At 40.8% G+C, this 23,701-nt stretch overlaps 1 protein-coding gene across 3 annotated transcripts in view; it reads left to right on the top strand.

The window, feature by feature from the left end:
• RBMS3 (RNA binding motif single stranded interacting protein 3) overlaps positions 1 to 23,701 on the top strand; it is a 910,338-nt gene that overhangs the window by 811,063 nt on the left and 75,574 nt on the right. For all 3 annotated transcript variants that reach the window (XM_074945627.1, XM_074945630.1, XM_074945628.1), the window contains one exon: positions 10,627 to 10,733. In XM_074945627.1, coding sequence (XP_074801728.1) covers positions 10,627 to 10,733 — 107 coding nt within the window. The remainder of the gene's footprint in view (positions 1 to 10,626; positions 10,734 to 23,701) is intronic.

Genomic DNA, 23,701 nt, shown 5'->3' with positions numbered 1-23,701 from the left:
CCCATTGTTTTGTTTCAGAATTAGAACTGTGTAAATCCACAGATAGTTTAAAAGACAGCAGAACATTATTTACAGTTGCCTGTACATATAGCAGCCCTACATGTCTCCCCTGCAAGAGATGGCAAGGAAGCATTTGAGCATAAATTAGTGACGGCTTGTTGTACCGTCATCTGTGTATCTTAAGGATTTCTGCTGCCACTCATCATCATGGTAGCTTGTCTGGTAACTTTTTGTAATTTCGACTATAGATTTTATAAATCATTTCTACAAATGCACTATAGTTACATTAAATTATTTTATTATTTAACAGCTATCCTTTTAACTTAGTGTGAACCAGCTCAACATCAGGTTTTAGTATCTGATGTCATCGTGATTGGACCATTGAATAATTTAGATAAAGCAGTATCAGTAACAAAGAATGCAGGAAAGCAATGCAAATGTAGAAGAATGTAACCGAACAGCAGCAAACTAGTCAATAAGTAATATCACGAGAAGTATAGTTGATTTAAAAAGTACATATATTTTGAGGAAAAAATGAAAAATTCTCGTTTTTTTTTAAAATTTGGCAGAAAATTTTGCATGTTTTCAATGAAAATGGCAGGAGAAGAAACTTGTTCTTTTTTCTGTCAAGAGGTTTTTTCATTTTGGTCAAAAAGGTACTTTCTGTTGAAAAAGAGTTTTGACAGAAAATTGCTGACAAGCTTTAATAAACATATTATATAAGCAGTGCCTCAGAAGCAATTAACTTTAAAATGTGGGATTGTTGAGCTTTTCTCTATAGAAGAAAGGAAAAGGGGCAGAGGCTTCAAAAAACTAAGTTTAATTATCAGAATGTATTATGATGAACAGATCCTCAGCTGGAGTGAGTTGGTGTAACTCCATTCAAAATAATGGAGCTGTTCTGTTTTGCACCAGATGCAGATCAGGTCCTTACTATACAGAATCATAGGTCAGAATGTTTTTACCAAATTAACTTGTAGGACTTGAGTTAGTTTCTGTTTTGGATACTTTTGATCCTCATTTTACTTAAACTGTTTAATTGTTTTACATTTTTTACATCCTGCTGGTCCATAGTGTGAACTAATGCTTTTGGTTATTCTCTTTAAAAAAAAAAAAAAACAAAAAAAACATTTAATTCAGCAAACGTTTGGTGGCCTAGAGATCAGCTACTGCTTATGCACAGTAATCACTTTTTCATAATTACTCTGCTCTTTTCTTATTGTGCATTGTTATAATTATATTTTAAATACTCCCTTTTACAAGATAAACTATAATGTCTCTGATCATGTTTTAATCTGTGGATTGCAGAACTGTCTTGTATCCACGGAGGGTTTGTTGTTGTTTATTTTCTGTTTTAACCAATGTTAAAATAAATTAAAAGTAAGTTGAAATTTAAACTCTAAGATAAAAGAAAATGTAAGGGCCTCATTAAAGGTCCCAGTTCAGCAATGTACATAAGCACATGGTTAATTTTAAGTGCATAATAACCCTGTTAAAGTTAAGGATGTAAGCTCTTTGCTGCATGGAAACCAAAGTGCTCAGCATCTTGCAGGATCAGACCATAGCAAGACATTTAGGATGAGCATTTCTATTATTAGGATTCAGGCAGAATCCTGTTGGGTCCGCTCGCGTGATGCCAACTACAGGATCAGGACCTCAATCAGTGTCACAGCACAGGTGTATTCTACATATGCCAGTCTCACAGCCTTGAAATATTACTACACAAATGGGACCAGTTACAGACTGGCTGGAAACTACTCTTGATTTATTGTCGGATGATATGAGATTTCCTCAGATCACACAGAGATCAGTTGTGCTTTGTGGGAGGCGAGTGATCTGTGCTCAAATAAAATGTTCCAGCTGGACATTTGATGATACCTGCGTACGAAGAAACAGTTGACAATCTGCAAAATTGGGGGGCGGGGGGTGGGGTAGAAATTAAGCTACCAAAACGTTGAATTTCCAATGTAATTCCAAACCTATCTCTTTTACTACTGTTTTTCAATATGGAATAAGATTGTCCAAGGATGAAAAATAAATTAGCTCTACTTTTTGTGAAATAGTCTTCCAAAGAAATCATTGATTGTGCAGTATTGGGAGTTTCTTGGTTTATCAATGGCTTATTTCTTGTTGTTTTGTGATACAACAGCAGAACTGGGAGCGGGGAGGGTTGAAATGGTCTGTGATAGCCCACAGAGCACTGGCTAGTAATCCATGCAGAGCTGACTGTCTTCCTTATTTCTAGCTGAGGGAAACTGAGCTGATGGGAGTAGATTAAATGAAGAACAAAAGTACCTGCTTCTCAAACATGAACTGAAAACAGTTAAAAATACACAGATACATTCCTAGTTTTACTTTTCTGTGTAAGAACTTGCTGTCATTGCCATATAGATGCAACATGATTGTGAATGGGAAGAAGATAAGACAATCTTTCCTCACATTCCCCTCAAATAGAAAAAGTTTCAGCACTTCTGAAATGGCAAGATGGGATTCGCTAGATGGAAATGAGAAGCTTTCTCCCTTCTCATTCTTTTACAAAATACATATTCATGAATAGATGTAGATTTTTGCATGTACGAAGGCACTTCTCAGCATTACCAGCCTCGTTTGCAGCTTAGTGATGCTCTTTATAAGAATTAATCTAAGCTCAGGTGAATGCATAATAAGGAGCCTCTGTATTAATAACCAATTAGAACTTTTAGATTCTTCAGCTTAATTGACTTTGTCCTCCTGACGTGAAACGTTTCCAATGGACTACCAAGATTTGGTGGGGATTATCACAGCCACTTCCCAGCTAGCGATTCTGTCCTGTTTTGCATATTATCCATTGCTGTGCGAAGACATAACTAACTCGCCCTATGGCTTGTTAATGCTGTCTGTCCGTACAATCAGTCTTTCTAAAGCCACTAAGTCTGAAACATTGCTATCTTGCAAGAACTGTAACAGTAATGCACAGAACCCTTTTCAGTAATGGACAGGTGGGAAGAATGAACTGGCTTGAAGAAAATAAAAATACAACCTCGGTTCTCCCCTCCCCTGAACTCCTTTGGTGAAATCCTTGCTCCTGGACTGTGAAGCCAATGGGAATTTTGCCATCTACTTAAATAGGGGTCAGGATTTTACCACTGAACAATAACAGCATCACAACCTTTTCTCCAACCAGCCTCTAATATCCCTGATGTTGATGCTGGTTCCACTTCTTTCCCAGGATTGAAAGTCTGAATCACGGCCACTGAAGTTCATGGAAAGACTCCCATTGACTTGAGTGGATTTTGAATCAGGCCCCTTGTAAGCATTTCCCAAGTTTAGAGCTTCTCCCTTGGAAAGGGTGATGGGCCCCATTACAGTTACTGCCATGTAAGAAGCCAGCAAAGATGCACCCCCTACCCCGAGGAGCTTATATTGTTTTAATAGACTAACTTGGTCTATTGAGCACCGGACCCCTGACTTTTCTAAAAGGTGAGCATCATTAAAAAATCATTCCAGATGCACTGCGAAATGCCACATCTCCCATGGGCTTTGAAGAGATCAAAAATATCTTTAAATACAAACAAACAAAAAAGGGAAGCAAGCAAGCCATACAATAAGTCGCTCTGCTTATCAATTCAAAATATGAACACTTATAAAATATTCACACTACGTTTTATTTTATGTCAAAGTTTAGAAAGATTGGCAAGAGCACAGAAAAGGCTGCTAAAATATATTTTCGGCCCACATTATTCAAACCAAACAATAAGGAAAAGGTAAAAGTACAATCAGGGAATTCAGAAATGTCCAGCAGGAGCAAACGAAAACCACAGCAGAAATATTTTTAAAAGATTCCCACACTCCACCCACATGAGGTACTAGGAATACAAATAATTTCTCACATCTAGTACAACCCCTTCTATCTTTGATACTTTTCACGTGTTGTTGGTATGCTTTGAATGGTTTCTAAACAGTTACTTTTTTAAACTGATAACCACAATACCTGAGTGAGATTTTTTTCCCTTTTCTAAGGTAAATTTTGTTATCTTTAAAGCACCAGTGAGATCTCATGGAACCCTTTGAAAAGCATTTTACTTTGAAATAGCTCTGCTGATATGGTGTAATAGCAGATATTTTCTTTCCTGTATTTCCTATTTTTATGCATTTATTTCTTAAGAAAGCTTGCATTAAAATAGAATATTTTTGACTATGGCTCTGATCCTGGAAAGGCTGGAGACCCTTCCTCTTAAAGCATGCATTGGGGCTGAATGCAGTAGGGAGATGGGCATCTCTCAGTGGCTCAGGACTGTGGGAGCGGCATTATACTTATGAGGCTGACAGAAACATTGATGAGTATCCTGGTCTTTTCTGACAGCACAGCTGTGCTTCCTGATGCATTGCTGCTCATTTGGGAGAAAGGCACTCCCTTTCCTTCAGCCTCACTTACATGTAGCAAGATTGTCCGGTTTCTACTTTGTGGGACTGCTAATCTCATTCTCCAGGGTCTGTGTCCAGGAGATCTAAATAAATGGGATTCTCCCACTCTAGGACTACACCTGCCGCCTCCATGCAGCCTAGTCCTCCATGGTGTGGCTTTTCCTTCTCCACAAAACAATGACATTGGTCCCATTTTTGGCCCCTCCCTGCCTATATACAATCATTTTCTTCCCCTTGAGCACCAGATTCTGAGAGAGACTTTCACTGGCTTGCAATAGCAGAGGGACAAGCAAGAAGTCTCTGCTTTCCTTGCATGGCTGCACCAGAGCAGGTCTGTCCACTGCCCATGAGCACGGCCATCGTCTGCTGCTGGAAAGCTCATCTGGAACCACAGTTTAGGGCTCAGCATGAGAGCTAGGGATTGGTCCTGCAGCGGTTGGCAGCACTAGCTTTTATGGAGCAAAACCTCTTTTTGACTGTAACTCCTGAACATTTTAAAATCAGAACAAGATTCGGCACATGCCTGGCAACTATCACACGTCTCTGAGATGTGTATCTGTGTGCATGCATGCAAAAGGGTTCTGGAAAAAACGATGAGACTCCCTACCCAACTTTTCCAGAATTGCTGGGTTTTTTTCTAAACTCTTAATTCTTTTATAGCCATTTCCCCAAATTTCACCCATTAACCAAATTTCTCTTAAAAATGCACAACTATCATAGTTCTTACCCTTCACTTTACTTTTTACAGGAGATATTAGGCCAAATTTTCAGGCCAAAAGAAAGTATTAGATTATCTAGGCAGACTTGCATAACTCAAGCCATAGAATTTCACCCAGTTACTCCTATACGTAAATAAAACTGTGGTTAAATCCTATCAAACGGCAAAATTTAAATGTAAGGCCTAGTCACAGTGCTGCTGCCACATCCCTGCTGCACTGTATGTTCCACACCACCAGCTGAACTTCAGAAGACACGCCTTTTGAATACTTTACTTTCATCAGCACGTTGTAATAAATTAAGACTAATATGAACCTGTGGATATCAAACTCTCAGAAGCACTGATAAAGACCTCTGAAATACCCAAATTCCTTCCCAAATGTGCCAAAATGAGCATTATCTATACTTTTGTTAAGTTCGGTATGGGCAGCCAGAGCCCTGTGATGTGAGCCATGGCTTTCATGCCAGGGTGACGTGAGATAACGCAGTGTCATGACATTGAATATTTACATAGTTAATAACACTGTGCCTTGGAGAAGTTACTCTGTGGCTGTCCGCTGGGTTCCATTTTTTTGTTGAAACTACTTTCCAACAAAAAGCAGAAAACCTTTTTTTCCTAAAATATCTGCAGCATCTTTTCTGAGCAATTCTAAATGCAGATTATTATATGGCAATGGGTCACCTCTGCCAGCGGATCCAGCATGTAATCTATGTAGATTATGATAAATCCCAGCATAACAAGAAACACTGACCTGTATCAACCTTTTGTCCCTAAAATGGCACAGAATAGCACTTGATTGAGAGATGTGGATCTCGCTTCCTCATGCTACTTTTTTGTTGTTCAGAATCTTTCTTGAATTCCATGTCTCTGATTGCAATTAAATGACTCTCTGCCTCTCTCCTTGGCAGTGCTTCCCTGTTCAAGTAAGAAAATATATCTAAGTTTGTACAAACACAGACATCTGTGCATTGTTTGGAGGACGTATGCTCAAGAGTTGCCAGATCAGTGTGCAGCATTACTTGGAAATGCATGTGCTCAGGACTTGCAACTTTCCCCTGCTTGAGTTGAGCTATGTAACATAAGAACTAGAGTTGGCTTAACATTCCCCTTTCATTGATCATGGTGATGCCAGATGGCTGTGTTCCTCTTTCAGCCAGGATCTAACATGAATAATGGAGCCTTTCATAGATTCTCCAAAATATTGCCTGTTTGCCTTACCAATATTTTCCATTTGTCATGCTGCTTTAACAGCAGCCCCTCCACTGGCTCGCTAGTTAGCTAGCTTTTGATACAGTCACATCATCTGGTTTCCTGCCCTGAATAACTCAGAGCATTTCAGATGCTGAGTTCTTGTCAGATTTTTGAAGTTTACACAGGGTTGGGCCTGGTCAGTTCTTGGATGGGAGCCCTCCAAGGAAACCCCAGGTGCTGCAGGAAACTGTGGTATAATTACATAGTTGGTACTTGTCTCTATAAATTAGTCCCAGCAGGGTACTATGGGTACGCTATGCTGCTGGAGGTGCTCTTGTGGATGAGATGTAAAACCCTTAACCATTTATGACTGTTAAAATCTCTTCATGGAATATTGTGTAAGAACGGGTGCTTGATACCCACGATCTTCATCGAATTCTCATTTGAATAGTTATTGCCTAACTTGAAAAAAAAAACCCTCCCATTGTTTCAGCTGGAGAGATTTGTCTCCATTTCACAGAATAATAGACATAAAAGAGAGAGGAGAATTATTCTTGTAGGCCAACAAATCCGTCTCCCATACAGAACTATTCTCTGTTGTACATTAAGTAGGGTTTGTCAAGTCTATTTTTTAAAATCCCTTGGGTTGAGGCCTCCCTTTCCTTCCCTTCTTAAAAACAATCAAGCAAATCCTGGACATTTAAGGCTAGATTCTATAATTTCATCTGGCCCCACTTTATCATTCTGCGAGGTACAAAGGAACCAAGAACTGGCCACATAACTGGCCAACAGAGAATTCCTCCTTTGGAGGGGAACTTTGCTGGCACAGATGTGTTAGCTCCAGTCCCTGTATCTGCTATCCCCACACCGTAGTGTAAGAGTCATGTTAGGGTGTGGGGTCGTGGTATTGTCAGAGTTTAGCTACATTGTGCCTCTGTCGCTGGTGTAGGGCCCGTTCAGGACCTGCTAGGAAGCAACTGTACTTTTCATGGGGTTCAGAGCTGGCTCTAAGAATCGGGGAATTGGCTCCCTGGCATTCCACCCCTCTGGCTTGACAGAATCAAGCCTATTGTATTTGTGTCTTTATATCTTTGTGTTGGCTGCAACATCTTGTCCCGGCTGTGGCTAAATAAATACTATAGTAGAGTATATGCCAATATAGTTTGGTAAAGGGTTTTGGTGTCCTGCTGGGTGTAAGGTGTTGTATGAAAATAATGTGTTGTGTCATGAATAAGCCAGGCTCTCCCTTCCTGACAAAACCAGACTTTCAGTCCATACGTTGCATTAATGCTCTGATTGCATTTGTGTGAGTTGATCTGTTTGTCATAATTCCTTCTAATTTGCTAAAGAGGAGTGAACGTTCCCAAACAGAAATCTAGCTGTGAAGGGTATCATGTGCATGTCCCTGTGTCCCTATAGTCAAGTCAGTGCATTTCTTTCTCTAGACAAGGACAGAGTTGTTTTGAAATATCACTCAGTGATCTGTGCCACTCTCTTCTTAGTCAGCTTTAGGCAGGTCCATGCTAACAACTACGAGGCTGTAAAATGGTGTTGATGGATATCTGGAAAGCCAGAAATTGCAACCGCCTCCCATTTGTGGTTTACTAGTATACAGAAAAGATGATGTAATAAACCATATGACCTCCCACCTTTCTATACCAGTTGGTAATGTACTACCTAAACGTGCATGTGCCGATGCCACCTGCATGTAGTTAGCTGGTAGTTATGGTGTATGTATGTACGCCACACATGAATTTGCTATGTCATGCTTTTTCTAGTGATTGATATATATCTATAAAAGTCTTCTTTTATTTTATTGTATTTATGCAGATTTTATAGATATATATCAATCACTAGAAAAAGCATGACATAGCAAATTCATGTGTTGTGTACATACATATATTAAATACATATACATATATATATTAAAATAAAAAGCTTTTGAAGCTTCAGAAGTGACTCCAATAAATCTTTCTCCAGTGCTATCTTAGCATTCTTCTTTTAGTTACACCAGAGTAAATTATGAGGGACTGCACTGAAATCGTTGCACATAGATCAGTGTAAAGCTGGTGTAAGTGAGGGATAATCAGACCCTTGGAAGCTAGCCATCTGCAGAGAGAATCCCCGCAGCCACCTTGAGGCGTTTAAACTTCCATTATTTTAAATTTTAAATGGCTGGCTGAGCATTGCCTGTACTACAACCTGATACAATAATAGGAGTCAGAGGTGTGAAAAGGCTTCTGAGGTCATCTAGTCCATCTTCCTGCCTATACTAATATTGTTTCCTGCAGTTCAATTTTCAAGTGATCCTGGAACTTACTGCCCCGGTAAAATGGGCACTTGAAAGAAAACAAAGCAATTCCAGCTTCAGGTGTAGCCAAAGGGATCCCATGCCACTGAAACAGTGTGGTTCTAATGTTGGAGCCTCTGTTTGTCCTGTTGCTTTGTTACAGTTTTCAAATGAGGACAATTTAAACCTGTGATTTATATCTGTGAGCCTTCTTGATCTACCTCTTACTAAGCATGGATGAGCTGTTCAAATATTATGAGAACTTCCCGGAAACTTAAAATAAATAACACCTTTTTAACTAAAAAATTGGTTAATTTTCCCGCCCCTCTCTTTTTTTTGGGGGGGGGGGGTGGGGGAGGGGATTTCTGCACTTCCAGGTGGCAGTCATAAGTGGAGGTGTTGTAATACTGTAAGAATGTCTATTCTTGTGGGGTTTCCACCCTACCAGGATGAGGAAAAATTGGAAGTATTGCAAGAAGCTCACTTCTCATAAGTTTTCCATTCCAAATCTGCAGACCCAAGAGATTTCAGACCGTTTCAACAAGATTCAGATGAGAAGCATTGTTTTGAGGCTTATTAGAATCAAACCCTTTGAGGTTTGGTACAAATATTGATGCATGTATCAGTTTGCATGGATGATCATTTCTGGGCAGAGTGAGAGGGGAGAAGCAGCCTAACAGTTGCAGAACTAAAATGATTAGGGTTTGCCCCCCCCCCCCCTTTGTGGACTGGGGACACAGAAGGGCTAAATTCCAGATAGAAAATGCATTAGTGGTAAGGTTACAGGCTTCTGTTTTTTGACCAGAACACACCCCAAATCCCTCATCCCTGGCCCCACTCCAGAGCCCGCACCCCCAGCCCAGAGCCCATACCTCACCGCACCTCAACCCCCTGCTCCAGCCCAGAGTCCCCTACTGCACCCAAACTCCCTCCCAGAGACAGCACCCCCCCACACACACACACCAACCCCCTGCCCCAGCCCTGAGCCACCTCCTGCATGCCAAACCCTTCATCCCTGGCCCTACCCCAGAGGCCACACCCCCAGCTGGAGCCCTCACCCCAACCCCCTGCCCCAGCCCAGTGAAAGTGAGTAAGGGTAGGGGAGAGCAAGCTACAGAGGGAGGGGGGATGGAGTGAGCTGGTGGCAGGGCCTCAGGGTAGGGGCGGGGAAGGGGGTAGGGCGGGGTATTTGGTTTTGTGCTGTTTGAAAGTTGAAAACCCTAATTTGTAGCATTGGCTGAATAATGTTTAAAAGCCTATTTCTAAAGCTGGATAGTTGGGAGAAGGTACCAAGACACAAAGTTCCCTTCCTGTTGTACCTATGTTGTTTGTGTTAATTTCTTCATTGGGGATTCTATTATGAGTTCCATTTTCTGGTCTGTAGCTTTTTGAGCGTTCATAGTTCAGCAGCACACTAGCCTTGATAACTATTGTAGTCTCAGAGAACAGATCTCAGTCAGGAAGGTAAGGAGGCGCATCAGCTGCCACCTCTCTTAAACTGGACAGAGTTATAGGAAAACAAAGGTAATTGGACTGTGTTTGGCAAAAGTCTTCCTTTATTTTATTTATGCAGATTTTTAAGCTTTGGGTGCTGAAAAACACAGAAATCATGAAAACACTTATTCCCAAAAAAGATTCTTGCAAAGTTTCTATAATAAAAAAAGAGAGCTGCTTTGATAAAGCCATGATTATCCTCAAACAAATGCTGGTCATGAATACGTGTCTAACATAACAGAAATAAATGCCTGACCCTACTATCCCACTATAGCGACTTAACATTCTGTGTAGGCTGATTATTTTTTCAACAATATTTGTTATAGTCTTTTAAGGTCTGCCAGTATATTTTTTTAAGCTAAGTTAGTAAGAACAGCTGCCAGTGGAGCCAAGGCTAAAAGACGCAAAAAATATCTACAGAAGGCAAGATTTTACTTCAAAAGACCAGTATTACAAAGCATTACTGTTGCTAGTATAATCACTTTCTTTGGGGGGTTGCTAATATAGACTGGGTTTCTTGTCTTTGCAGCCCCCACTGAGCCTTTGCTCTGCAAATTTGCTGACGGAGGGCAAAAGAAGCGACAGAATCAAAGCAAATACACACAGAACGGAAGGCCGTGGCCAAGAGACGGAGAGGTGAGTGGCACTCAGCAATCATTATTCAGCCATTTAGGAGGAGAACCTATGGGTCTAGCTTTCAGGGCCTTGATAAAATCAGGTTCCATTGAAAACAAAATGGCTTCAAAAAGAGAGGGATAGAGCAAGACTTTCATGTTAACGTGTCAAGTGTAAAGTTACAGAATGGAGAGGTGTAATTGACCTCAGCGTTGCCATACAGTGAGCTTGCTGTCTGTTCCCAGACTTGAACTCAGCGGAAATTTACAGATGCACCACCAACCGTGGATAGTTCTGCAGTGTAGCAGTCATGCAAATGAGAGCATGTACAGCTAAAATTAGCAATGCAATGATAACTTCTTACGTTACGATATATAGTTGTAAAATAGCACCCAGTGGCAAAGCTATTACCAGTCTTCATGGTGCTCTTTTTTTTAAGGTCAGGCATGGAGAGTGTATTGCTTATACAAATTGAAAAATACACTTGCACCCTATTCATATCTAATGAAAGAAGGTTCCACAGCAGGTCTGAGTTTGGGCTCTTTGTTCAGTTGACAGACAAGGAAGTTACCAGTTTCCATTATGGGTATGGGGAGACGATAATATAACAGTTGCTTCCTTTCATTGCTGTAAATGTTCAACAAACGGGAACTCCTTTTCCATGCGCATGTACCCAAAGCAACTCCATTGGTGTACCAAACAAGAATGATGTTTGTTTGGCCCTTCAAGTGTTTGTTTATTCCTCTTGAATGTTGTTATGAGATGAAGCCATTTGAATCAGTGAAGTAAATCTGACGGTAGTACAATCTTGGGTATTGGTATAGCTGCTAGAGTGAAGTTCTTCCATGCCTAAAGGACTCCCTTCCCCTCCCTCCCCTTCCTGGAGTTTATCACTGGGATGTTAAAAAGTTTTACATTCTGCTGAAATGTGGCATACATGAGTTCAAGCTTTTTTTAGTGATTCACATTTTAAATTTACGAGAGAGAGAGAGTGTGTGAGTGTGAGTTCGGCCATTTATAACTTCCTAAGGTGGTTAGTGGTTTCAGACAGGTTGTTATGTTCTAACTAGACTCCAGCTTGATTTGGTTAGCTGATACTTTGCAGACCATTTGTCCATGAAGTTCAGACCATTAGTATGAAGCACCATAAGTGAGCTCCTAAAACAAACCAAAAAGGCATCTTGAAAGCAATCAAAGATTTGCTCACTTTAACAAGGCGGCTACTGTACACTGATCCTTTTTACAACAAAAATTCCTAAAAGTACTTTTAGCTTGCAGACTTAGAGCACCAGTCTGGCAGCCACATTGACATGACAGACTGAAATAGCCTGCAAGGGGTCATTACGGTCTGGTATGCCACACATCTCCAAAAAACAGAGAAGTCTCCTTTGGAGACATGATGTTTTATCGTGTTAAGAATCTACACAATAAGGAGTGCCCAAGAAGGTTTTGACTATCCCATAAAAGTCTCTAAAGACTGGTTTATGTGGTAGGCACTATTTCTATTAGGCCAACAATTCATATTTTAAACAGCCTGTATTCATATTTATGCAATAGATGCCATTCCAACCTATTATGTCAACTGTTCTACATGTTCTTGAGTTCCAATCAATAAACAGCAAGAGAAAGTAAAGTGAAAATTGACATGCCACCATTATGCCTGCTTCAGCTCAGTGCATGACACATCCCATATTGCTGGAATAGTTAGACACAATGGGGCAAGTTAAGGACAAAGTTACACTCATGACTTACAAATAGGATTTGCTTCATATGTTAATAATCGTTAGCTTCAAAAAGAATCCAAAGAGAGCAGTTTTTAGTACTATTCTACAGTACAAAGCTAGGGTCACTCAAAAGATGCCATTAGGTTACCTGTACACAGAAGCAAAACAAACTTGGAAAGAAAATAAAGAAATGAAGGCAAGAAGATTTCCAGATAGAAATATCCTCGGCAGATGTTAATGACCTTTGGTAACACTTTACTATCTTTTTAGGGGCTGCTAGCTGAAGTAATTGAGACAATAATGCATTTAATCTTTTAGTGGAAGTCAGCCGTTTATTTTATATCTTTGATGTGTTCATACATTTTTCACAGTTGCTAGGCAAAATCCTTTTGTGCAGTTAATGTTATTGTTTAAAATGTAATGGAATTTTTCTAGCTCTTTATACTGTGCCTGCAAGCAAGACACATTGGTCAATTGTTTTACATGCTATGAGCCTCACATTGAATACCTTTTGTAATAATATTTGTTACAACTATCATATTTTTAAGCAAAAGGGACAGGGAATAATAAGGAATAATTACCCAGAGACAGGTGTCCTACTTTTGATTAGGGATGAGATATTAAAACCTTCCCTGCACCTCTGCTTTTCTTGGTTCCACTAAAGTACTGAAATGCCATCTCAGCGATACTCCCTTGATACTTCCAACCTGGCCACATCTTGTGAGATATGATTTCCAGACCAAAGTATATTTGGCAATGATTCAACTACATGTTTGAACTCTTGGTGCTTATGTGAACTGCATCTCTGAAACCTCTGAGGTTGGATCATCATTAATACTGATGAGGGCTATTGTTTAGGAGAACAGACTCCAGAGAAATGGCACCAGCACTTTTGTCAAAGGCCTCAAGTTTGGGTATGCAAAGTAGAAACAGGCAGCTGTGTGCAATACTTTGATGTAGGGGGAAAAATGCAGGAGATTTAGTTAAGAAGAACGAATCACTGCATTGTTATCTCGCTGTCCATTCTATTCTCAGATCTGTAGCTTTCCTTTATGGAAAAAGGGGAGGTAATTCAGGGTACCACCACTATGGCACACTGATCCCAGCTGCATTTTCAGCCCCTTGTGGCCATTGCATTGCAGCATAAAGTTAGAGCTTCTCTAGACCAGTGCAGGGCCAGGAAGACAGAAGCATCAGAATCAAGGGAGCTCAAAGGAGAGCTTTAATTTGTACTCTGTTGAGTTTGCATGCAGCTGGCCCTCTAGGTTTTAGAGTAATTTCTACAGAGCCCGACGGAGTTTCTTCAGAACACTTTTGGTTCAGTTCTTATTATGAGGATGGTTTCTCAAAAAGCCAAGTTAAAAGCAATGAAGAATAGAAGACCTTCACCTAGTACTTTCTAATCTCCTAGCTCCCCCTCTAAGTTTGAAGCATTTGAAAAGTTTCATCATGTTGAATGATTTGACTGAGATACGATATTGTGTAACTAATGTGAGGACTGAGGTTATTAGGGCCTAGCTTACAGAAGCATGTACAGTGAAATTCAAAAATATTTGAAATATTCTTGGTGAGATTCTGGCCTGATTCTCATCTCGCTCACACCAGTTCTGCACCAGCGTAACTTCACTGATTTTGGCATAGTTGCATCTGATTCATGGGCAGGGAATCAGGCCCTCTGGTTTGAAAACATCCCAGGCAGTACAGCACTAAAAGGAGGGTAAGAGAGAGAAGAGACATATTAATTATGGCTGTGTAACATTTGCTGTAATTTCATTGGATTTCTCATCATGATGGACAAATCACTTCAGTGTGTCTGGGAGATTTTATGGGGATTTAAATATGTATTTATTATTTTTTCTTACAGAAGTATCAACCATTAGGTTAATCTCATGAAAATCAGAGTTTATTGAGCAGATATGTCTCCAGTGAAGTCAGGGCGTTCCATATGCCTCCATCCGATCTGAATTTGGCCTGATGTGTGTAACAAATTATTTGCATTTCCAGTGATAATTCTTTCATTGCTTGTTTTTCTTTACACTGATAGCTGCTCCTGTTATCTGTGGCTACACTGCCTTTTGTGAACAGCCAATAGATTAACAAAGTGATGTTTTGCTTTTAGCCACGATTATCTATTTGTGGGAAATTCTCAAGAAATGAAATAAACATGCATTTATTTATTTATTTTAAATCACAGCTGTACTGAATAGTTTCTTTGAACTGTCTTTTTGTTTTGATCTTCCATTCATTACAGTTCTGCTCAGTGCTAGATTGCAATTTAGAAAGAAAAATTTACATAGGTCATTTCGGAGACTGAGATTTCCCCCCTGTGTTGTAAAGTCAGAGGACAGTCAAAGTTGCTGATCCTGGTACCAGCCCTCCCCTCTCTACCAAAAGCAGGAATTTAGAAACGATGAGGAGGTCTGTACCAGGCACATTTATAACTCGGGCATAGATTTCTTTTTGTGCTTCGCAGGAGACAGGTAGCACTTAGCTGTGCTCCATAACCCTAAGTGTGTAGGAATGATCTTTGGGAGATAATTTCCAGACCTGTCCAGACACACAGTACTACACACATATGCAGCCCATATGCCCAAAGACATTTCTTATGTGTTAGAGTGCATGTATGTTAGGCATTAGGACTATTTTGTATGCATTCTTTCAATAAGAGCTTAAATTAACAAAAAGAGGAATTATACCTCTAGGGAGAAGACAAGGAACACATAGCAACAGAAGGCAGGGGGGAAAACGTATATTGACTTAATGAGTTAAAATCTACATAGTAGTGTTTTAAGTCTTCCACAGGAACACAAGAGTCAGGTGTTACAGGTGGCATTTTCAAAAATGCCTAAATGAGTTGGGTGCCCAAATCCCATTTAATGTCACGGGGAGTTGAGTTCCTAATGCACATAAGTGCTTTTGAAAATCTCAGCACATATGATTTCACTATCATTGGATTCGGGTCTATAAAAGACAGTTAAAATTGATTCAAAATAAATGGCTCAATTTGAATAAAATAAGAACTGACCTGAAACTTTATTCAGAATTCAAAGCAAAAGTTTGCTTAGTCTAAAAATTTGAGCCTCAGGTTTCCTTCCTGTAGAAAAAGCCTTGGGAGTCTCTCATGGGGGTAGGAAAACTCCACGTGGTTCTACCGTCATGGGGTTTCTTCTAAATTCTTTCACTGGGGCAGAGATTGCCCCATGCAAAAAAAGTAAGAGGTCTAGCCCCGAAGTCCTGCAATTTTTTAAAAATTCCCTTGGATCTCAGGCGAGCAGCCTGAGACACAGGTCAATTCACTGACCTCTCTCTTTGCTGAATCTGAGGCTGCCAGTCCTCCTGTGCTCCCTGGCAGCTTGGTTTCATTGGATCTCCACTTCCGGGAACTCACCTCCTCATAACAGCCTCTGAAAGCCTTCCCCACTCGCCATGAAGGGCAAGTTCCATAGTGCAGACATTACCGTAGTCTATCTCTGTACTAACACCTAGGCAGATTCTTTGCAAGGTGGGGTTCCAAATCCCACTCAGCTATCTTCATGCATGTTTCTAGACCTGAATTCGGACCATGAGGTTTGGCCTTTTTGCTGAGACAACTGCACTCTATTGTACAGATCTGCGAGTATCTGGGAGGTATATGACATGACCCTTATTTTTCATTTTTGCTAATCCCAGGATTTCCTCGTGCTGGCAAAAAGAAAAGAAAGTGACCAAATGCCACAAGACAAGCTATTTAGCTTTCTATTTAGATTTCCACTCTGGTTTTAAAGGCCCAATAGAGTTTCAGATTGTTTGGCTACGGCTCTCCACTGAACTTCTGAATCCTTTGCAATTCACCAATCACTACTTTTCCTCTTTTGCTGATTTGGCTTTAAAATAAGATATTTTCACCTCTGACATACGCCAGCCATTTCTTCACAATACTTGAAGCTGCACAGGGAGCACATGTGTATTAAAATGAGTGTCTCCCAGCATGCATCACTGGGAAATGTCCCTGTTTCTTTTGTATCCTGCTGTATATTTAAAAGTTGTCACGTCTACACTTGAGTTTTATTTTTATTTTTTAAAACCACTTCTTTTCCAAATTCAGGAGTATTTCTAATAAGGTGAAACTTTTCACACAGAACTGCTTTAAATAATCAAAGGAAAGAATGCTTTCAAGTTAACTTTCCTGCCAAGTAAGCTTATTTTATTAAAACAGTATTTTAAATAAATCTCATTTGGATTGTTGGTTTCCCCGCCCCCTTTTCCTTCTTAAAAAGAGTTTTCAGTTAGAGTATTTGCACTCAAAGCAAGAAGAATCCTTGTGCTTTGAGGCCTGCCAGATATCAGGAGCAGATACGGAAACACTTTAAGAAAAGTATGGCAATTGTAGTAGCAGAAATGTTAGTTTACTAAACTATATTTAAGAGGGGCCCAATCAGGCCCCCATGGATGCAGATCACATCCTTCCTATGAAGAAAGTGGGGGGCAGGGTGCTTAGTAGAGAAAAGGAGGTTCCGGAAGAAAGAGTTGTCATCAGTGCACTGTCTCCTCAGAGATTCCCCACAGAAACGAATACAACTCCAGGAGGCATTATATTTCCATAGCCCTAACTCTCCAGTGCAGATGCCCACTTTAAGGAGCGGGATACCTAGAGCAGTGGCTCTCAACCTTTCCAGACTACTGTACCCCCTTCAGGGGTCTGATTTGTCTTGCGTACCCCAAGTGTCACCTCACTTAAAAACTATTTGCTTACAAAATCAGACATAAAAATACAAGTGTCACAGCACAGTGTTACTGAAAAATTTCTGGCTTTCTCATTTTTACCGTATAATTATAAAATAAATCAATTGGAATATGAATATTGTACTTACATTTCAGTGTATAGTATATAGAGCAGTATACACAAGTCATTGTCTGTATAAAATGTTAGTTTGTACTGATTTCACTAATGCTTTTTATGTAGGCTGTTGAAAAACTAGGCAAATATCTAGATGAGTTGATGTACTCCCGGAAAACCTCTAATTACCTCCAGGGGTATGAGTACCTCTTGATGAGAACCACTGACTTAGAGTAGCTGCCCTCTGGAGAACCCAATGGACCCATGCCAGGGGGAGAGATGATGGGGTGGAGAGTGGGGGATCCAGATCTGGTGAGGCACAGGGCATCTGGGTATCTATAAAATATATATTTATATAGATAAATATGGACACACACACTTACTCACACCAGTAGCCTCTGGTGTGTGTGTGTGTGTCTGTAGATAGATTAGATAGATGTAGATGTCACCATAGATTTGCACATGCAGACATAGATAGATCTATATAGTAGGGGGAGGCAGTTTGTAACTGAAAATTCAGTCTCGGAGGTAACAATATGAGGGTATAGCTTTTTATAGAAACTGTTGCCCAAACATTTGGGGTCATGGTGGATAATCAGCTGAAAATGAGAACCCAGTATGATGCTATGGCCAAAAAAAGCTAGCACGATCCTGGGATGCATAAACAGGGGAATCTCTAGTAGGAGTTCCTCTATATTTGGCACTGGTGCGACCACTGCTGGAATACTGGGTTCAGTTCTGGTGCCCACAACTCAAAAAGTATGTTGCTAAATTGGAGAGGGTTTGGAGAAGAACCATAAGAATGACTGAAGGATTAGAAAACATGCCTTATAGTCACAGACTCAAGGAGCTCAGTCTACATAGCTTAACAAGGAGAATGTTACGGTGTGATTTGATTACAGTCTGTAAGTATCTCCATGGAGAACAAACATTTAATAATGGGTTCTTCAGTCTAGCCGCGAAAGGCGTAACATGATCCAATGGCTGGAAGCTGAAGCTAGCCAAATAAGACTGGAAATAAGGTGTATATTTTTAACTGTGACAGTAATTAACCACTAGAACAGTTTACCAAGGGTTGTGGTGGATTCTCATTAAGATTGAATGTTTTCCTAAAAAATTATGTTCTGGGAATTATTTTGGGGGAGTTCTATGGCCTGTGTTATACAGGAGGTCAGACTGGATGATCACAATGGTCCCTTCAATGGTCTCTACAAATGAAGGATGTTTCACAGAATTTAATGGCTAGACCTTACCATGCATTGGTCTTTATTTGTGTTTGTGTAAGGAAAATATTGTTCAGAATATAGCCCTTGCTCTTAGAGTTCAGAAACAGTCTACTGAGAAAAAATAAACCTGGCTTATTTCATAGGTTTTGAGCTGTGCGGTTTTTTGACTAATCATCCCACAACATAATAATTTCTTTGTGTGATTCACAAATTATAATTTACATACACAATGCAAATGGGGGTCTTGTTAATGAGGGAAACTTGCTCATTTATGTTTTAAATCATAACAAAGTGAAAAGACGCTGAGCACAATTTTTTGTGCCCGTGGAATTAAGCAAAGTAAAATGTTGGATGAGGGTGTTCAAGTTTCTTCCTTTCTAAACCAACCCTTGTCCTCCAGAGACATGCAAAATTTTCTGTTATTTCCTGTGTGTTTTTCAAGGAAGGATTTTTAAGTCTGAAGAAAGATGCAGAGTGAGTAGTTTCATTAGAATCTGTTCATCTTCTGGTGTCAGTCATTAGAAAACTATCATATAAAATATTTAAAATGTCATTCTTTTGAAAACCTGCAAAATTGCAAATACCTATTTTCTTGCATGCCTTTGAAGTTTCACAATTCATTGTAGTTAAAATGAGAGTGAAGTTAGTGAAAATTAAAGTGTGTTTTTTCATGATTAATGTCCATGGATCAAAACTAGTTAGTTTTCATAGAGCTGGTGTTCCTTGTGCCTTTAATAGTCACTGGTCTAAACTTTTCAGATTATCCGTTGACAGCTATATATGTGGTAGAGAGAATATTTATTTCGGGAATAGCTAGTTATCAACCACAAAAAAAATGTAAAGATGAACTGAAGATTTAAAAAATTATTTGTGCCCATTTAGCTTTGCTATAATGTGTACAGAAGACCTGAAAGGTTTTAATATTGTTGTTGCTATTTATTTGTATTAGCACCAAGAGCAATTACTCAGGGTCCCATCAAGCTAGGCACTGTATAAATATAAAGAAAATGCCCAAAAGAACTTAAAATGCCAAAGACGAGATGTAACAGGTAGGTGAGACAAACAATAAATGGGCAAGAAGAGGACAGACTAACAATAATAACAGGATGTTTTAGTATAAACTATAGGGTTGTCAACTTTCTAATTGCACAAAACCAAACACCCTTGCCCTGCCCCTCACCCCGCCCCATCCCTGAGGCTCTGACCCCACTCACTCCAGCGCCCCTCCCTCCGTCGCTTGCTTTCCCTCACCCACTTTCACTGGGCTGGGGTAGGGGGTTAGGGTGTGGAAGGGGGTGAGGGCTCCAGCTGAGGGTGCAGGCTCCAGAGTGGGGCCAGAAATGAGGAGTTCAGGGTGAGCGGGCTCTGGGCTGGGGCAAGGTGTTGGGGTATGGGAGGGGGTGAGGGCTCCTGCTGTGGGTGTGGGCTCTGGGGTGGAGCTGGGGAGGAGGGGTTTGGGGTTCAGGAGGGGCCTCTGGGCTGGGTCCAAGGGGTTTGGGGTGCAGGAGGGGGCTCATGGCTGGGGCCGAGAGGTTTGGAGGGGGCTCTTGGCTGGGGCAGGAGGTTGATGTGGGAGGCAGTGTGAGGTGCAGGCTCCAGGAGGGAGTTTGGGTGTGGGAGGGGGCTCAGGGCTGGGGTTGGGGTGCGAGAGTGGGTGCAGGCTCCGGGAGGGGGCTCAGGGCTGGGGTAGAGGGTTGAAGTGCAGGAGGGAGTGTGGGGTGCAGGCTCTGGGAGGGAATTTGGGTGTAGGAGGGGGCTCATGGCTGGGGTAGGGGGTTGAGGTGCGGGAGGGGGTGTGGGGTGCGGGCTCCAGGAGGGAACTTAGAGCTGAGGTAGGGAGTTGTGGTGCAGGAGGGGGCTCAGGGCTGGGGAAGAGGGTTGAACTGCGGGAGGGAGTGTGGGCTGCGGGCTCTGGGAGGGAGTTTGGGTGTGGGACAGGGTTCCGATCTGGGGCAAGGAGTTTGGGTGTGGGTTGGGATGCGGGGTCTCGGAGGGAGTTAGGGTGTGGGAGGGGGTTCCGAACTGGGGCAGGGGCTTTAGGGAGTGGGCTCTGGCTGGGCGGCACTTACCTCAGACAGCTCCTGGTCCTGCGGCGCAGCAGGGCTAAAGCAGGTTTCCTGCCTGCCCTGCTTCCATGCTGCTCCCACAAGCAGCCGACATGTCTGGCCCCTAGGCGGAGGGGCCAGGGGGCTCTGCATGCTGCCCACATCCAGAAGGCGCCACCCCCGCAGCTCCCATTGGCTGTGGTTCCCGGACAATGGGAGCTGCGGAGCTGGTGCTGGGGCAGCATGCGGAGCTTCCCTGATAGCCCCTGTGCTTAGGGGACAGACATGCTGGCCGCTTCTGGGGAGCTGCGCAGAGCCAGGGCAGGCAGGCAGCCTGCTTTAGCCCCGCTGTGCCGCCAACCGAACGTTTAACATCCCAGTCAGCAGTGCTGACCGGAGCTGCCAGGTCCCTTTTCGACCGGGTGTTCAAGTCTAAAACTGGATGCCTGGCCATCCTAATAGACTAGTCGTCTGCAAAGTTACTAGATGTAGTGAATTCTTAGATTGTTTTTGTTGTTTTTTTTCTGTTTTTTTACCTTCTAAATGTTAAGTCTTGTCTTCTCTGTTTCAATGGAGGTCTTCAGTGGAAGAGCCAGCAAGGTGGGTTAGGAACTCTCTTAGCCCTGAAGGGAAGAGGATGGGATGTTGAATCTTTAACATAATGACCTTTCTTCCAACTGTTCATGAGGCATTTGAATTCAAAAGTTGTTAAGAAAAACAAACAGAGATTTAAACAGACTAAATAAAAAATCACTTCCCCCATCAGTGAATCTTTTTTCACTTCTGTGGAGTTTGTGATATCCTAAGCCTACTCATTCTCTAGTCACCCAGGAAGTTGTTTATTATTATTAACAATAATAATTGCCAATGCTACCCTTTTATTTTAATTTAATTTTTGAACTGGTTAGATATTGAAATTCTGGGGTACCCAAAAGTACACAGTCACCAAAAAGATCAATAAACAGCAAAGTATGGTCCCACCATCAGGCCTATCTGGTGTTGAAAATCTGTGGTCCAAATATTCAGTAACCAAAAAAAACTACCTGATAAATAACTATGTGGGGTTTCAGTTAGTATTTCATCATTAATGCCACTGCTAATAGAATGAAGGAGACACTATCCCCTCACTGCAACATAAGTAATAGTGATGGATGAAAAAACTTGGAAGACAGTATTCACTACTTCACACAGCTGAGGAACAGGAAAAAATTGAGGCATGAATTATGTGGCCTTCATCTCTTTGTTCTCGAGAACATCCTTCCAGCAGTGTGCATCATCATTGGATGGAAGTCTGATGCTATCCCTCAAATAATTTATCTAGTGTTTTCAATATTCTGGTTATTGTATTATGGAGAAAACAATGGATGGTTTTCACATAGGCTGTAGTTACTCATCAATTTCTAGCCCTGATGAGTCATGAAACTTCAGACTGTAAACCTGTCACTGGTGCAGGATGATTATTGGCTCTCTTGGGCCTCAGGCCAGTACAATTTTGTAGGGAAGAATTACACAATTTGCTGGGAAAGAATAAACAATTCTCTATTTTGCAGCTGTTTGAAATGGCAGCTCTTTGAAACTGTTCAGAGGTGCGGAATGTTAGAAATATTGTGTTAGGTGTACTACTAGGCAAAATATATCACTGTAGCATGTATTTTTCTTGTCTGGCTATCTAATATGAAGCTTTCGCTTACATTCGCAAATGTAATAGTAAAATGTACAGTGGTCATCATTAAAAATTTTTAGTTAAAAGGTTGATCACCTTACTGCACAAGTATGCCCTGTACTATTCAGTCTGGAGTAAGGGTATCAGAATCTGGCTTTTTACATATTTGCTTTTTCAAGCAGATAATGTTCACAGTATTCCTTATCTGTAGTACCCATAGAAGCTAGGAATGTGATGGTAACATATATGCAAGGGAGTGTCTGTGTGTGGTGGGGCAGGTGGATGGATGGATAGATAGATAGATTGATCCATGAAGTTTTGGCAGTTTGCACCAACTGAAGATCTGACCCATAAAAATTTGTTTAAATATCCATGGGAAAAATAGCTACATAATAAATATACTTTTGCCTGCCTCAGGTGCACTCTGTTTGCTAGTCAGTCTCTACTGAAACTGGTTTTAACATCGCTAACTTCCCAGAAGCTGGCAAACAGACTTTTTTTTATATTTATTCATTTTTATATTTCCTCCTTTTTTCCCCCCATACTGGAATTTTATCTCCAAATTGCATTGATCCAAGGTGTTGGAGGTACAATATTAATTTCTGATCCAAAGACAGTTTTAAGGTTGTATATGTCATGTCAAATCTAACAACCCCTGCCTTACCATTTGGGATCCCTCCTTTCCAAGGGTTTATAGCATTTGTTTGCAGCCTTGAGCAGGGGTAGCATGGAATATTAAAGTTTTAAAACACCATGATTTACAGAAAATCTCTTAAGTTATTTTTAGAGGTTTAAAACTGTGTTAGAACTATTTTTTCTGTCCCTGCAGGGCCTGTACATGCTAATTAAGTTGTCTTTTCTAGTAGAGGGATATTAAAAAGTAGCACCGATAACAAATTTTACAACTGTAAAAAAAGTTTTTAAAATGTATCACAGGCAAAATACATTTGGTATACAAGTGTTATTGGCAGTGTTCTGGGAAAACTTTCCACTTCTGGGTAATGTGACTATTCTAAACAATACGATACACAGAGGAAGCAGAAAGGAATGGAATGGTATAAAGGAATGGAGAAGCAATGGGTGAGTTAAGTGGATCATGCTGAACACATGACAAAACATCTGTTATGTCTCTACCATCATATATTTTGTTAAAGTTTACATATTTAGGGATTCCAAATAATGATTATTTCATATTCCAGACAGATGGACATGTTTGTGCACGTGCGCGCGCGCACACACACACAGAGTTTTTGTTGGTAGTAGTTCTAAGAATTAAGGTTGTGAATAGTTACCACTATTTTGGATGCTCACAATTTTTTAGGCTGAATTTTTCAGTTTTAGGACTCAACCGAACTATGGGGTTTTTTAAATTAAGTTTGAAGAAATGTTCTTCAGCCATTTTTTGCTATGACTCAAGTGAAAAAAAAAACTATCACACTTATTTCAAAATATTAGCCACATATTCATGGATTTAGTCTCCTGGGACAGCTTCCACATAACTTTGTATAGATCTCA

This window comes from Natator depressus, chromosome 2 (genome assembly GCF_965152275.1).
Source record: "Natator depressus isolate rNatDep1 chromosome 2, rNatDep2.hap1, whole genome shotgun sequence".
NCBI lineage: Eukaryota > Metazoa > Chordata > Testudines > Cheloniidae > Natator > Natator depressus.
Note: the sequence above shows the minus strand (reverse complement) of the source record. Positions and strands in the feature narration are given on the sequence as shown.